This window comes from Chelon labrosus (genome assembly GCF_963514085.1).
Source record: "Chelon labrosus genome assembly, chromosome: 3".
NCBI classification, from domain to species: Eukaryota; Metazoa; Chordata; class Actinopteri; order Mugiliformes; family Mugilidae; genus Chelon; species Chelon labrosus.
The window spans coordinates 4,404,764-4,419,102 of NC_140339.1; the positions used below are offsets into that span (position 1 = coordinate 4,404,764).

Consider the following 14,339-nt stretch of genomic DNA (forward strand, 5'->3'; position numbering starts at 1 on the left):
TGATCCGTTAATAGGCTTTAATGAGTTTCAGGTGTGTGAGACGTTCCTAATAAAAACCTAAACTCCACATGAGTCATTTAGAGCTGAAGAAGTCACTTAAGAAAACTCTAAACAAGTTCAGGTGCCTTTTGTTTCTAGTTTTGGACGACTGAGAACCTTTACAGACCCACTGCCAGAAGTAAACGTCACTTAAACCGCATAAAAAGATAAATTAACATTGATGTTATACACTGTGGTGTGGGAGTAGTGAAAAGGTCTGATAATTATTCAGATAGCAGTTTCAGTTTCTGTGTTTTGAGTGGTTAAAATTATATTAAATCATAAAAGATCAATAAATTGGATTTTGAATGTTTTAATCTTTCACCTCAGATTTTGCAGCCTGTCGTGTTTTTCTCTTACCTCTGAATCGGTTTCTCACTTGTGCATCTTCTTTACTATTTGTGTTCCAATCTTCACTGTTCTCCCTCTCTTCTGACTCGGAGTTTGCTCTTTGGAATATAAAAAATAAAGCTCTAAAAATCCAGCAAGTACTCGGCATAATCGCCTTTAACTGCAGGATGTCGGTTACATCCATTAAAAGCCAGCCACAGGACAACAGAGATGGCGCTACTATAACATGTCACCTGTGTGGCATCAAGGTATGACGTGATTGCACAATGTGTTCCACAAATAGCTTGGTGGTATTACACAATCAAATATGGAGGAAATGTTTCACATCCCAAGAGTTAACAAAAAGTCACAAATACTACCCTTAATAGTTCAACAAGAAAGACAAGGCGCAGTGAAATTAATGTATGATGATTATTAGAGGTGAAATGAAACCAATCACTCAGTCAGAGCAGCACAGATATGAGTTTCACATCATTGTAGACTGGATTAATGTGTAAGCAGCTTGGTGGAGCTAAGTTTAGACCAATGGGCCGTTTCATACATCACATTTAGGAAAAAATAAAAATGGCTGTAAATGTAAATGTAATGGAACAAAAAGCCTAATAAAAACTAGTGACACCTGCCATTGTATTTAAAAAACTGCTCTTATCTTTATAGCGTGACCTAATTTAAACTATATTTGTGTGATTTCTATTTTATGTTACTAGATCTTTATACTATTTCTATTTTATGTTACTAGATCTTATTCTACTTATTTTTTATTTCTATTTTATTTAATTTAATCTTTTCTTTTTATCTGAGGTTCTTAAGAGTGTGTTTTTTATGGACAACTAAGCTACTGTAACCAAGCAATTTCCCTTGTGGATCAATAAAGTTTATCTAAGTCTAAGTCTAAGTCTAAGTCTAATTATTTGCATGCTGGGAAACCAAAAGTTAAATCCTGCCTTATAAAATCTAAAGTATTTATTTCTTAAAGTAAATGTTAAAGTTTAAATACTATAACTTTCGAGTAGTTCTTATTGAGGATGGTAATAAATCACAGTATCTGTGTTGACCTGGTCACACCTGCTGTTTGACGCGAAAGCCACGCCCACTTCGGGTAAAATCCCCCATTACGTCACTGGAGATCATTGCGGAAGTGAAGCAGGCGACGACGGAACACACAGACAGAAACCCAAATAAGTTGGTGTGTACGGCTGACTACTATTGACAGGTAAGTTGCCGCCGATTTATTGAGCTCCCGAGCACTTTAAAAGGTCAGTTTCTTCAAACTACTTGAGCTTATTTCACGCAGTTTGCTTGTTTTTTTGTTTTGTTTTTTATTTTGCCAGCGCAGAGCGAGAGCTAGGTGGCTAGCTCAAACGATGGCAGGAGAACGCTAACAAAAGCTAGAGGCTAGCTAATAAGCTGCAGTGGCAACACGGATATGTTTTATCTTTTAAGTTTTCTAAACGTGTCAACACGGCTAAATAAATTCGATTAAATAAGATTAAATTCAGTAAACGAGGCTGTAAGGTTTTTTAAGTACCGCCGCGACTCTTCCTTGTTAGCTGTGATGCTAAAGCTAACTGTTTTGAGACCGTTGGTCCGTTTAATGCTGCGTAGCTCCTTTTTTTTTTTTTTTTAAACTTATTGTGTGTAGTGTTTCGTTGTGTTTACGCGCGTTGTGTTTGTTTGGGTGTAAATCTGCGGTGTCATTGTGTTGGGATGGGTTGGTCATGCTCACATGATTAAGTGACTCACCAGGTCAGAGGTGGGGGTAAGTTAGATGACCTATATGTGGAGCTCCATACTACTAATACTACTACTAACCTGCCCAGTCTTCATGGCCTGTGATGCCTGTTATATTCAGTCATTATAGCAGCTAACTCACCTGTGAGAGAACTACTGTTGTCACTATCTAGACTAGAATTCCTCAAGCAGGTGCCTAAGGTTCTGCTCAAGGTTTCCTCCGGTTAAAAGGAACCTTTTTCTTGCCTCCGTTGCCTTAGTTCTTGCTCTGGTGGTCTCAGGCCGAGTTTTGTAAAAGATTATTTGTATTGTTATTGACGCTATATAAATAAAATCAAATTGAATTGTAAACTGTGTGTTTCCAGTGGCTCCACTCATGCTCTCTTGTTCACAGATTAGACTATCATCATGCTGGGAGGAGGATTCAAAGCGGAGAGGCTAAGAGTCAACCTCCGGCTGGTCATCAACCGACTGAAACTCCTAGAGAAGAAGAAAAGTGAGTCCCGAGTCGAATAAAAGCTTTTCCCTACTCCTCTCCCTTGTTTCTGTTCATCTCGGCTAACGACGGTTTGTCTCTCTCGCAAATTTTAAAATGTAGCTGAGCTCGCTCAGAAGGCAAGAAAGGAGATTGCCGATTACCTGTCGTCGGGGAAGGATGAGCGGGCGCGGATCCGCGTGGAGCACATCATCAGGGAGGACTACCTGGTGGAAGCCATGGAGATCCTGGAGCTTTACTGCGACCTGCTGCTGGCTCGCTTTGGTCTCATTCAGTCTATGAAGTGAGTGTACAGAGCGTTTACACTGCGTCAGTCACTGTCTCTCTCTCTCTGGCTGTCACGTCCTTGTTTACACCACGTCTGTTTCGTCAATTAGGGAACTGGATCCCGGCTTGCAGGAGGCAGTGTCGACCCTCATTTGGGCAGCACCTCGTCTCCAGTCAGAGGTGTCTGAACTAAAAATTGTAAGTTCTGTATAACTATAACACATTCTCTGCATTTATTCAAACCACATCACTGTTGACAGTCTTGTCTCTTAATCTTTTCTTGTAGGTATCTGAACAGCTGTGTGCGAAATATAGCAAGGAATACGGCAAGCTGTGCAGGACAAACCAGATCGGGACAGTTAACGACAGGGTAGGCAGTTCTCCTTCCAGTGACTACCCTCGAGTCTGCTTAAGAATGTGACGTGTGTGGGCGTCTGATCAAACGTGTGATCTGTTTACAGCTGATGCACAAACTGAGTGTGGAGGCTCCTCCCAAGATCTTGGTGGAGCGCTACCTGATAGAGATCGCCAAGAACTATAATGTGCCGTATGAACCTGACGCCATGGTGCGGGTAAGCAAGTATTTATTTTTTTTTCTCGCAGTATGAACGATGACGTAATTTAAAGTATTAGCTCACCGTCCTGCCCTGTCTCTGGACAGCCCGAGGTGTGTGTTGGAGAGGAGGCTGACCTGATTGACGTGGACAACGACAAGAAGTCTGGAGGAGGAGGAGGTGGTGGTGGAGGAGGTTTCAGTGCTCCTGTGATGCCCATGGCTATGCCCATGCCGATGCCTATGCCAATGCATATGCCAGCACCTTTCAACTACCCAGCGCCCAAAGGAGCTGTAAGGGATTTAATTTAAAGACACAATTCCTAATGATTCTGTTGTGAGCTCTGCGAGAGACGGGATAGTTTATAGTACAGTAAACTTAATATTTAGTTCAATCTTTAAATTATTTGAAGTTCTTCTTACTGTTATCACTGTGACAATATGTGACACTGTGGGAAAGACAGTTTTTCCCGTGATTATGTCTTAAATCATTGAAAGAATTATTATAAAGTCAGGTGCTCCGGTTGTCCCTCCTTCAGACTGACTTTTGTTTTCCCCCTCAGGAACCGTTTCACCCGTCCACTGGAACCTACGACAACTTCCAGCACCCCATGGGGGGTGGGCAGCCCCCACAGCTGCCCACTTCTCCCCCGACATACGAGTCCGTAAGTGACCAACCCCTTCCCAACCATGCCCCCTTCCCGTTCCCCCAGATGGAGAGATGGACAGGGCAGTGAAACCACTCAGGGAAGAGCAGTTCGTTCGGCTTGCTTACAGTCTTGCCTGTCCTCCACACCTTTTTTTTTTTTGCACAATTTTTCTCAGATTAGGCTCCGATTCTGCTTAATCTGCATGAGTGGGACATGAAATTATAACCTTTTAATCTACTAACTAGCTCAGTAGAGCTGAAATGAAGAGAAGAGACTTTCAGGTCCACTGTAGCATGAACTTCGGCTAATTAATGCCTAAAATCAGTTTCTGTGTCACAAATTCACGGTGTTGGCTTCTCAAAAAATCCAAAACATTATTCTTTTGCATTTGAGATGATTTTACTTCCGCGCTGTTTTGTGCATTTGCCTTTTTTTTTTTTTTTGTCCTGTAAATACTACTAACGAATATAATTTTCCGTCTGTACGGAGATGACATCACCTCTAACATGTTGTTGCTGTTTCAGATCGATGACGTCACTGACAAACCGTCTGTTCCTTCCCAGGCCGTAGGTGAGTTCCACCGACAATCGCATCGACATAAGACGTGTCATATCTGTTAATCATCCCCGCTGTGCTTTCCACTTCACCTGTCCTGTCTGTGGCTTGTCGTCACGCCCGTTCATTCCTCCTGAAGTCTTTAAACATGTCACAAATTAATTAACAGTAAAAGGATCTACTTAAACGTGTAGGCGTTGTAGAGTTTTTAGCATCATGTTACCAGATATGAGTAAACCGTGTTTGTTGGTAACTATATTTGGAAGCAGATTTGGTGCTTTGTCGAGTATTTACAGCAGCAGAACAGTGTCCTTTATGTATTAATAATAAGCCACATAAGAGTTCAATACTGGAGATGTGTGCCACAGAGGAAGTAGACATCACAGAAAACACTTAGGATCTATATTTAGTTCATTTTGTGACATTTATTCCTTCCTGCCGCTTAACTTGCGCGTATTACCCCGCAGGTCCTGTCCCGTCGTCCCATATGTTTGACAGCAACGCTCTCCCGGAGCTCCCCTCTGTTCCCGACACACTCCCGACGTCCTCCTTCGGCGGAAACGCCACCACCTCGGACGACATCGACTTTGACGATTTAACGCGTCGGTTTGAGGAGCTCAAGAAGAAGACCTAATTTACTTAACCTCTGGTCTATACTCTCACACACACACTCCGACACACACACACACACGTACACACACACTTGGCTGTGTTGCCACCTACACAGCTCAGGACAGGAAATGGGAAATGTTCAAGGCTCTCAATCAGATTTTGGGTAGATCTCCTACGGCCTTCTGCAGTAGTGTAATTTTACATAGTTAATAAATAGACGTATATCCTTACCTCATTTGTATACACATGACCAGATTACTGAGGGTGTGGATGCTCACTGACGGACCCTGTCTGTCACCAGAAATGTCATTTTTCTTCCTAGTGAGTGCCGCATATTTTAATTTCTTTCTGGCACACTATTAAGTTCTTACATACAATCATGTGGGTGTCGACCCGATGTTCGCTCCTTCTTGTTAAAGGTTGCACCGACTTTTAACTTTGTGATAAACTGTTTAATCAAATTTAGATTTTAAATGTTGCTTTCCCGTGGGGATTTTTTTTTTGTTTTGTTTTGTTTTTTGGATCTGACTAATATTTACAGTACATGCCTTGGTTCTACTCGGCACACGCTAATGCCGCTGTGATCTTTTTCCACTGTGTCACTCGGCTTCTGTGTCAGACCGGTTCGACGAGCTCGGCAGGCCGTTCCGCTTTGTTGGAGAGCTGGCACTCCGTGACGCCACCGTTTTTGTCTCGTGGGCGAGGCTCCAACACGGAGCAGTGCTTTCAAAAGTGGCGTCGGAAACAGATCGAATACATAAATCCCGTGTGTTTGAACAGTTCGTTCACTGAGCTTCTCAGACTCCAGAGTGTGTGTGTTTGAGTCGCGGGGCTGGTGGGACGCAGGCGCAAAGTGACAACAAAACAAAATGTGTAATATAATACATTTACAGTGATACAGGCTTTATTTACACGAATGATTTAACTGTACAGCGAAAAAAAAAAAAGTGCGGTACCAGGAAGTTGTTCAAAGTTTGACAAATCTGTTTTATACTCAGTTTCTCCAAATAAAGCTGTCGTTGAATGTCGGTTGTACCAAATACCTGCACTTTCCTACGACTGAAGGACTTCATTTACAAGCTAAATCCTCAAAGACGGAAGCAGTCACTCAACAACTCTGATTTGATTAGATGTAAATTTGTCTTCTGTGATCATGTGCATGGGTCTTATACTGTACGTGCAACACTGCATTTGCCTTAGCTCTCATCTCTCGTCAGAGGCCTTGCCAGTCTGTGCTAGGATTTAGCATTTGTCATCCATCTAGACTGGAGACGGTTGATTAGATTATTTGCTTTATTTGTAACAAATTCACACTTAAAGAACAGTTTAAAGTTTGCACATTGGGTTTGAAAAAGAAAAAGAAAAAGTCAGAGCGAGAGCGTTTTATTACAGTCGCGCCACGCTGCCGTAAGCTACCCACACCCAGCTCCGTTCGCATGGCAGACGGACGGCGGCCTTGCATAAAATGATTCAGCAGTCTTCTGGAGGCACGTCTGGAATCTCTCCGGCTTTAGGGCAGACACAGTTTATTAAATAGGATTTACGTTGTATGAGATGATTAACACTACTGAACTGTGATCTGCTCACTCTCTTGTCTTTTCTATGTTGGGACTGTTCTTTCGTGACCTGAAACCCTGAGACACAAAATAGTGTCTTGTTGCAAATAATAAAAACACAAGTTGTTGTTTTATTTTTTTGTTTTTTTGTTTTTTCCAAATGTATACTTAAATAACAATTTAATAAAAGACTATTTGGAACTGGATCACTGGTAATGACTCATTCACAAAGCTGTAATGTGTAGTGGTGGCCACTAGGGGTCCTCGTTGTTAAGGGAAAGCAGTCACAGTGGCTTAAAACAGACACAGGGATGAGGGTGCTCCCAGGTGTGCACAATTAAAACAGGAGCTGGTGATTAGGAAAAGACGACGGGTCACATTGTATGTGTTGATACTTGCCAGTTCATTAGGTACACTAGTGAACTAGAATGCATTTTTATATAACTTTGTAGTTCTGCTCAAATGTGTTGTGTTGCACTGACGCTGCACTGTTTCTATTATTTTGACAACCCCACGGAAGTCACTGAGCTGGGTTAAATAAGAGAAAAAACTCTTTCAACATAAACTGAACAATATCACAGTCACCTAATATTGTGTAGGTCCCCCATGTGATGACAAATCAGAGAATGGACATGAGCCTTCTGAGGGTGTCCTGTGGTGTCGTAACAGGATTTTGTTAGTGGGGGGGCCTTTGAGGGGAGGGTCCTCTGTGGATCATCCCACAGATACTTGATCAGTTTGAGATCTAGTGAATTTGGAGGCCAGGTCAACACCTTGTGCTGTTCTTCATGTTTTTTTTTTTTAGTTGTTCCTAAAGTGTTTTTGTGTGTGTGTCTGTGTCAGGCTGCATCCTGCTGGGGATGGCTGCTGCATCAAGGGGTGTCATTGCTATGGGGTGGGGGTGTCTGGTCTGGTCTAGGTGGGTGCTACATGTCTAAGTAACATCTGCATGAATGAATGCCAGGTCCAGAAGTTTCCCAGCAGAACACTGAATTGTCACAAGATGTTATTCACATTTACTTCTCCTATCAGTGGTCATTATGTTGTGGCTGATCAGTGCATGTGCATTTTTGCTGCTTTCCAGCACTCACTTACAACATTATTCATAGGACTTTTCAACCTGAAGAAAGCCAGCTTGGTTCTCGTTCGTGCACCTGTTCTTTTCAAGAACCACTTTCCAAGATGCGTATCATCCACGCTCCCAGTTCCAGTTCCACAGCATGCTCTGGATACAATTTTCATTTCTGAGTTGTTTCTGAAGTGTTTTTGTGGCTGCATCCTGCTGGGGATGGCTGCTGCCACCAAGGAGTGTCATTGCTATGGAGTGGGGGTGCCTGGTCTGGTCTAGGTGGGTGCTACATGTCTAAGTAACATCCACATGAATGAATGCCAGGTCCAGAAGTTTCCCAGCAGAACATTGAATTGTCACAAGATGGTCAATGTTATTTTCTTCTCCTGTCAGTGGTCGTAATGTTGTGCCTGATCAGTGTATATACAAAGCAGATATCCAACTTTAGCAGCAGTAAATTACAAATCTTTGCTCATACTGTAGCTTTTGCTGTATGTTGAGTTATTATTAAAAGTTTCCAGTCTTTAGATGTGCTGCTGATACTGTCACTAATAAATAAATTCACACTTCCAGTTTTAAAGAGTTTGAACACACTGAGATTTCCAACAGAGATGCCTTTATTCAAATCCACACACATATAATACACGCGGCATCAATAAGTGAAACCGATAAATAAGCCATTTTCTGATTAAATGAATAGCTCAGAAGATCTAAAACAAGCCTTTAAAGCGTCTTCAGATCCGCCTGTGTTCCCAAATCAAAAGCGCAAACTTGGATGTAGTTGTGTCATGATGTTACATGAATCATTCAGACGGAGGAAAGACCGAGTCCCACAGGCGCTGGCATGAATGATGGAAAGAGGCATGACGTGCACTTTCAGCATGTATTACAGTCAGTGACGGAACAGAAACGAAGAAAGCGATCAATTAACCATTAGCTCCCATATCCACGGCTACACTCTCCCTTACTTTCTACAAGTCTATGCATAATGAGTGGTTGGCTCAACATCATATCATTGTGTTTAAAGTCGCTAACAGCAAATAAACCTGAGCCAACGTTAAATATTTGATAACTGTCCTGCTAAAATGGAAAGACTTAGGTGTGGCGGAAACTAAAATTAACAAAATAAATATATTTCTCTGCAAGTTCTACATACTTTTTAATGGTATTTGAGTATAAACTTTTAATAAATCTAGCCGGTCCTCTATTCCATTAGTCATTATGTTTATTTTATCGGATTGAGGAAGTCAAAGAGCTTATAAAGGTCTAAGAACATGCTTGAATCTGTAAAAATGGTTTATAATGATCCTGACATTAAATATGAGCAGTTTATGCAGAAGGAAGCAAAAGCTGTTTAAAAATAAGCAACCACTTATTAGTTAATGATCCCTTTGCAATCCTCTGCAATACCAGAATGTGTCGCACAATTATATATTCAGAAAGTAAAACGGCAATAAGTGCAAAAGAGTGTTTAAGAAGCGAGGGGTGGTGGTGGTGGTGGTGGTGGTGGTGTTTGGGGGGACTCGCAGCGGTGTCCATCAGAGCTCGTGCCTCAAAATGCAGCGTCCTCACAGGTCGCTCCTGCCAGCCCACTGTCGACACTTTTCTTGCTGCTCTGTTAAGTGGAGGAGAAACTGCAGTGAGACTGGGCCGTGCTTTACTTTACTTAAACCGGAGAAAGGCACCACTCATACACTTAAGAGAGAGAAGTCACTCGGAAAAGTACAAAAGCTAAAAAGGGTCACAGGTTTAAAGTCGACAAATGATTACACAAGAGCTCTCTGCAGCCGGCCTGAAATAAAATGGACAAGATACGTCTGTAAATATGACTAAACAGATTGCATGTGAAATAAAATTTAGAGACTATCTCAGATTTATTTTAAGGAGTCTCTTCCAGATATATAAGTTTTTGTTGCGTGATGTAAATACAGTACAGTGCCGCTTAAAAGTATTTGCAGCCCTGAGAATTTTCTACATTTCTGCTTAAAAAATGACTCAAATCATCAGAGGATTTTCACACAAGTCATGAGAGTAGACAAAGATGACTCAGTCAAACAAATGAAAAGGAAATATTACACCATGGTATTTGTTTATGCATGAAAATGAGCCAATATTACATATCTGCGAGGTGCAAAAGAAAGGCCAAATTAGAGTCCACCCATTCAGAGGTGTTTCCGATCAATGCAGTGAGACTCAGGTGTTTTTAGAAATAAATAAACCTGGGATTTGTCTGAGAGGTCACAGAAGAACCCAGGGGTAACTTCTAAGAAACCAAATGCCCCTCTCACGTTAATGTTCACGAGTCCACATTCGGGAAAACACTGAAAACTAGAATAGTTTGGTTTAAATGAGATGATACGACACTGCATTCCAGCATCAGAACCTCATCCAGTGCAGGAAACATGGGGGTGGTAATGCCTTTGTTTGGGCCTGTTTTTGCTGCATCAGGTTCCAGGACGCCTCGTCATCACTGATGGACCAATGAATTCTGAATTCTACCAGTGAACTCTAAAAGAAAATGTCAGGACACCTGTCCATGCATGAGCTGAATCTGAAGAGAACTGGGTCATGCAACAAGACAACGAGTCCAAGAACACAAAAGAACGGTTAAAGAAGAGGGAAGATGAATGTTTTGGAACGGCCAAGTCAAAGTCCTGACCTTAATCCAATAGAAATGTTGTGGAAGGACCTGAAGCAAGCAGTTGATGTGAGGAAACCCACCAACATCTCAGAGCTGAAGTGGTTCTGTTCTGAGGAATGGGCTAAAATTCCTCCAAGCTGCTGTAGACCACTGTTCGGCAGTTACCAGAAATGTTTAGTCACAAGGAGGTCACAGCAGATACTGGAAACAAGCACCTCACAGATATGAACAAATGATTAATTATCTTGAATAAACAAATACAAAAGTATAAAATTTCAGTTTCGTTGGCTTTCATTGGGTTTCTCTTTGTCTACTTTCAGGACTTTTGTGAATGTTTTGAGTCATTTTTATGCAGAAATGAAGAAAATTCTGAGGGATGCAAATGTTTTTTTTTCAAGTAGCACTGTGTATTCTATAAAAGATTATTCTTTGAAATCCAGAGAGAATAACAGTGCTGAGCAGGCGGAGCTTTTCCTGAACGTCTGTCCGCCTCATCGGGAATCGATGCCGATGAGAGCGGTGGGACAGAACCAAAGCAACGAGCTGAAAGAGTCTAAAACGCTTGCTTTCCTGCTACGAGTGCAAGAAGTTATTTGATGCATTGTTAATTAACAGACGTCACTGGAGAAAGAAAAGAGCCACAGTCATCTTATAACCCAATGTTTTCTTACTTATCAGCACTAGGTCAACTTCTTCAGTCTCCTCCACGGCTACAGGTTTCAGCAACAGGGCAAAAATCACGGCAATACCAAGCACCTGCAGACACAACAACACACACAAAAAAAAGTGTATACAGGAAGCAGCCGTTCTTAGATTAAATTCTGAAGAGGATTCATTTTCCCGTCTGCACCCACCTTGAGAGGCTGCAGTATGAAGATGCTCTGGAAGAGGGAGAGGCCCAGAGACATGACCCACTTGATGGACTTCTCTTTGCCGTACTCGAAACCGTACAGCAGGGTGAAGAACGTGGATATTCCGCTGATGGACAGCAACAGGAACCAGCCCAGGAACACAAACCACCAGGGCAGCCAGCAGCTCGCCGACCTCTTCTTCTCCGTCCTCACGGGAGGTGGGCTGGACCGACCAAAGACAACACATCAGATGTTCCAGTTAAATCAGTACTAAGCTCTGTGCTTTTGCAGATATTTGCGCAAGACTGCAGAGCTGACCAGTAGGCCAAGTGGCTGCTGAAGACCATCTCCGCCTTGCGAACCAGAACGCTGGTGATGTCGAGGGCCTGCTGGTGGTCGTATGGATTCGGAAAGGTATTTGCGTGCAGTCTCCCCAGGCACGTCAGGAGGCGGCTGAGACCGGCTAGGAGGAACTTGCTGCAGCACACCCAGTGGGGGTCACTCGCGCTCTCCCCTGTGAGAGGTTTACATGCAGATCAGGATGTATTTACGCTGTACGTTTCTTTATGTGGAAGAAATACCTGTTTTTCTTCTCTACCAATTTCAAATTTAAAGGTTCCCCGCTTTTCTTGGAGCAGGAGGCTGCATCCTGCTGGGGATGGCTGCTGCCATCAAGGAGAGTCATTGCTATGGGGTGGGGGTGCCTGGTCTGGTCTAGGTGGGTGCTACATATCTAACGTCAACGTCATTATCAGTTAACCGCTCTGCTGCACTTCCTTAAAATCATCTTTTTGCTGTAAATACTTAAATTCTGCCCTACATGCCACGGTTTTCTCGCATTATCAACTAAAAGCCACGTTGCACAGTTGTTCTAGTAGTAGAAACTGTTGTTGGAGGGTGCTGAGAAATGTTTTCTGCTGGTGTGGTCTCCTCATGGGACGTGTTGATAAAAATATACAATAAAGGAACGTAATCCTTTAATCTAATACTGATTGGGATACATCTGTTGCCCTAATAGGACATTTTGAGTTTAATTTCTTAATCATCCACTTGGAAAATCCTAGCCCTCTGTCTCGTTTCTTATTCAAGATGTTCTGGTTATTTTCTTTTTTTTATGCAAATGCATATTTATTTAAAGTGTTTCAAAGCTTTTGCTATCTTACGCAAAGCAAATGAAATAAAATACCTTGCATTAGCTGGAGGAATTCATGCACTTTGTCCAGGGCAGGCCAGAGGTCAGCAGCAGACTCCAGCCTGCTCACATCTGATATCTTGTTTCTCTTACTCTGGCTCACCAAAAAAATGACCTCCTCTATTTCCTGCAGGAGGGGGAGACAACAAATACCACGTAGAAATACAGAGGACACAATAAGTGCAGCATAAACTAAATCCATGTGTCTAGGTTTACGAGGACAGCGGGGTGTAATTCACTGCGCTCATTAAACGTACGACTCGAGGAACACTCAGGGATCAGACGTAAAGCCGCACCTTCAGGATCGACGGAATCGTAACCATGGGGGGTCTCGTGTTCTCGGCGTCGCCTTTTTTAGGGTCTGAAATCATGCGAGGTCGGATGCTTCGGAAGATGGTGATGATGAGGATGTTGATTGGGAACATGAGGAGGCCGCTCTGCACTCCCACCATGATCTCCTGCCAGGTGATTTGCATCGAACCTGCGCAGAGACAGATAAAAGGGGACGCGGTGTTGATGATGCAGCTAAAAACAGACCCAGAACCAATGACAACCAAAAAACAGAATCAGTACAAAGTCACTCGGGGTTGTTGCGCAGTTTTACTTCCACTTCTGACTCTCAGTATGTGTTTATTTTTATATTTTACACTTGCAACATGTTTGGATCATCCCACAGATACTTGATCAGTTTGGGATCTAGTGAATTTGGAGGCCAGGTCAACACCTTGTGCTGTTCTTCATGGAGTTCCTAAACCGTTTTTGTGGTTGCATCCTGCTGGGGATGGCTGCTGCCATCAAGGAGTGTCATTGCTATGGGGTGGGGGTGCCTGGTCTGGTTTAGGTGGGTGCTACATGTCTAAGGAACATCCACATGAATGAATGCCAGGTCCAAAAGTTTCCCAGCAGAACATTGAACTGTCACAAGATGGTCGATGTTATTCACTTCTCCTGTCAGTGGTTTTAATGTTATGCCTGATTGGTGTAAATGTATTGAGTTTTTCAAACCCTCACACAAATAAATAAACAGAAGGTGTGTAAATCCCTAAAGGTGGTGTTAGAGTTACTCTCAGATTATTTTTACCTGCTGACGCCTCCAAAATTCAAAATGGGGCCCTGGAGATAAATCAGTTGATCCAGAGACGTCAGAGTTCACTTTAGCTTCGACCTTTATCGAACCTTTAAGGTACCTACATCACGCTTTAGATATTTGTTGATAATTACTGTGAATATCTTTCTTACAAAACTGTGACCTGATGTCCTCTATCTTCGTCTGTTTTCTAAAAGTTCAATAAACACCAGTCAGTTTTAGATGCCTACACAGAGTAGTTTTCCCTCCTGAGTAAAACTAGTTTACTAAACTATTTAGAGGCAATGTAATCACCCAAAGAGAAGATTACTGGTGAGCTCTCATCCACAGGGAGGTTCCAGAAAGCGATGTTGATGGCCATGGTGCAGAGGAGCAGGCTCATGCAGCAAGAAACCCTCTGGGCGCGCGTGAACGGGCTGCGCGAGGGAGGACTCACTATGGACACCCAGATGTGTTCATCCCTAAAGCCAGTGGATGTTCTGCTCTGGAAGATGTTCCTGCTCCAAGAAAAGCGGGGAACAGAAAACAGAAAGCGGCGCCGATGCGTTAATAAACCGAGAGGCCTTACTGTGTGTGAGCAGTTGAAAAAGGCGTCCAAGTGACCCTGACCTGAAGCTGGCAATCTCGTTGCTCTTTGCCGCGTTGAAGGTTTTCTTGATGGCGCCGTCACCTCGGTCGGCGCTCATCCA

At 42.8% G+C, this 14,339-nt stretch overlaps 1 protein-coding gene across 2 annotated transcripts; it reads left to right on the forward strand.

Moving 5' to 3' along the window:
* The first annotated feature begins 1,503 nt into the window (after positions 1–1,503).
* On the forward strand, positions 1,504–7,016 carry ist1 (IST1 factor associated with ESCRT-III). Of its 2 annotated transcripts, none has more exons than XM_084541602.1 (10): positions 1,504–1,603; positions 2,516–2,617; positions 2,720–2,900; positions 2,995–3,082; positions 3,171–3,254; positions 3,346–3,456; positions 3,546–3,731; positions 4,001–4,102; positions 4,612–4,657; positions 5,110–7,016. In XM_084541602.1, the coding sequence occupies exons 2-10, from the start codon at positions 2,530–2,532 to the stop codon at positions 5,274–5,276; spliced, it is 1,053 nt and encodes a 350-aa protein (XP_084397728.1). In that variant the 5' UTR covers positions 1,504–1,603; positions 2,516–2,529; the 3' UTR covers positions 5,277–7,016. The 2 variants fall into 2 exon arrangements, with proteins under 2 accessions (XP_084397728.1, XP_084397729.1); XM_084541603.1 differs by having other exon boundaries at positions 1,526–1,646.
* Positions 7,017–14,339: the final 7,323 nt, after the last annotated feature.

What these genes read in the sequence shown, in the direction of transcription:
- ist1 (XM_084541602.1), top strand. Translation starts at nt 2,530, where the DNA reads ATGCTGGGAGGAGGATTCAAAGCGGAGAGGCTAAGAGTCAACCTCCGG. An exon ending in ACTCCTAGAGAAGAAGAAAA is followed by an intron (nt 2,618 to 2,719) that starts GTGAGTCCCGAG and finishes TTTAAAATGTAG; the next exon opens with CTGAGCTCGCTCAGAAGGCA. An exon ending in TGTTCCTTCCCAGGCCGTAG is followed by an intron (nt 4,658 to 5,109) that starts GTGAGTTCCACC and finishes ATTACCCCGCAG; the next exon opens with GTCCTGTCCCGTCGTCCCAT.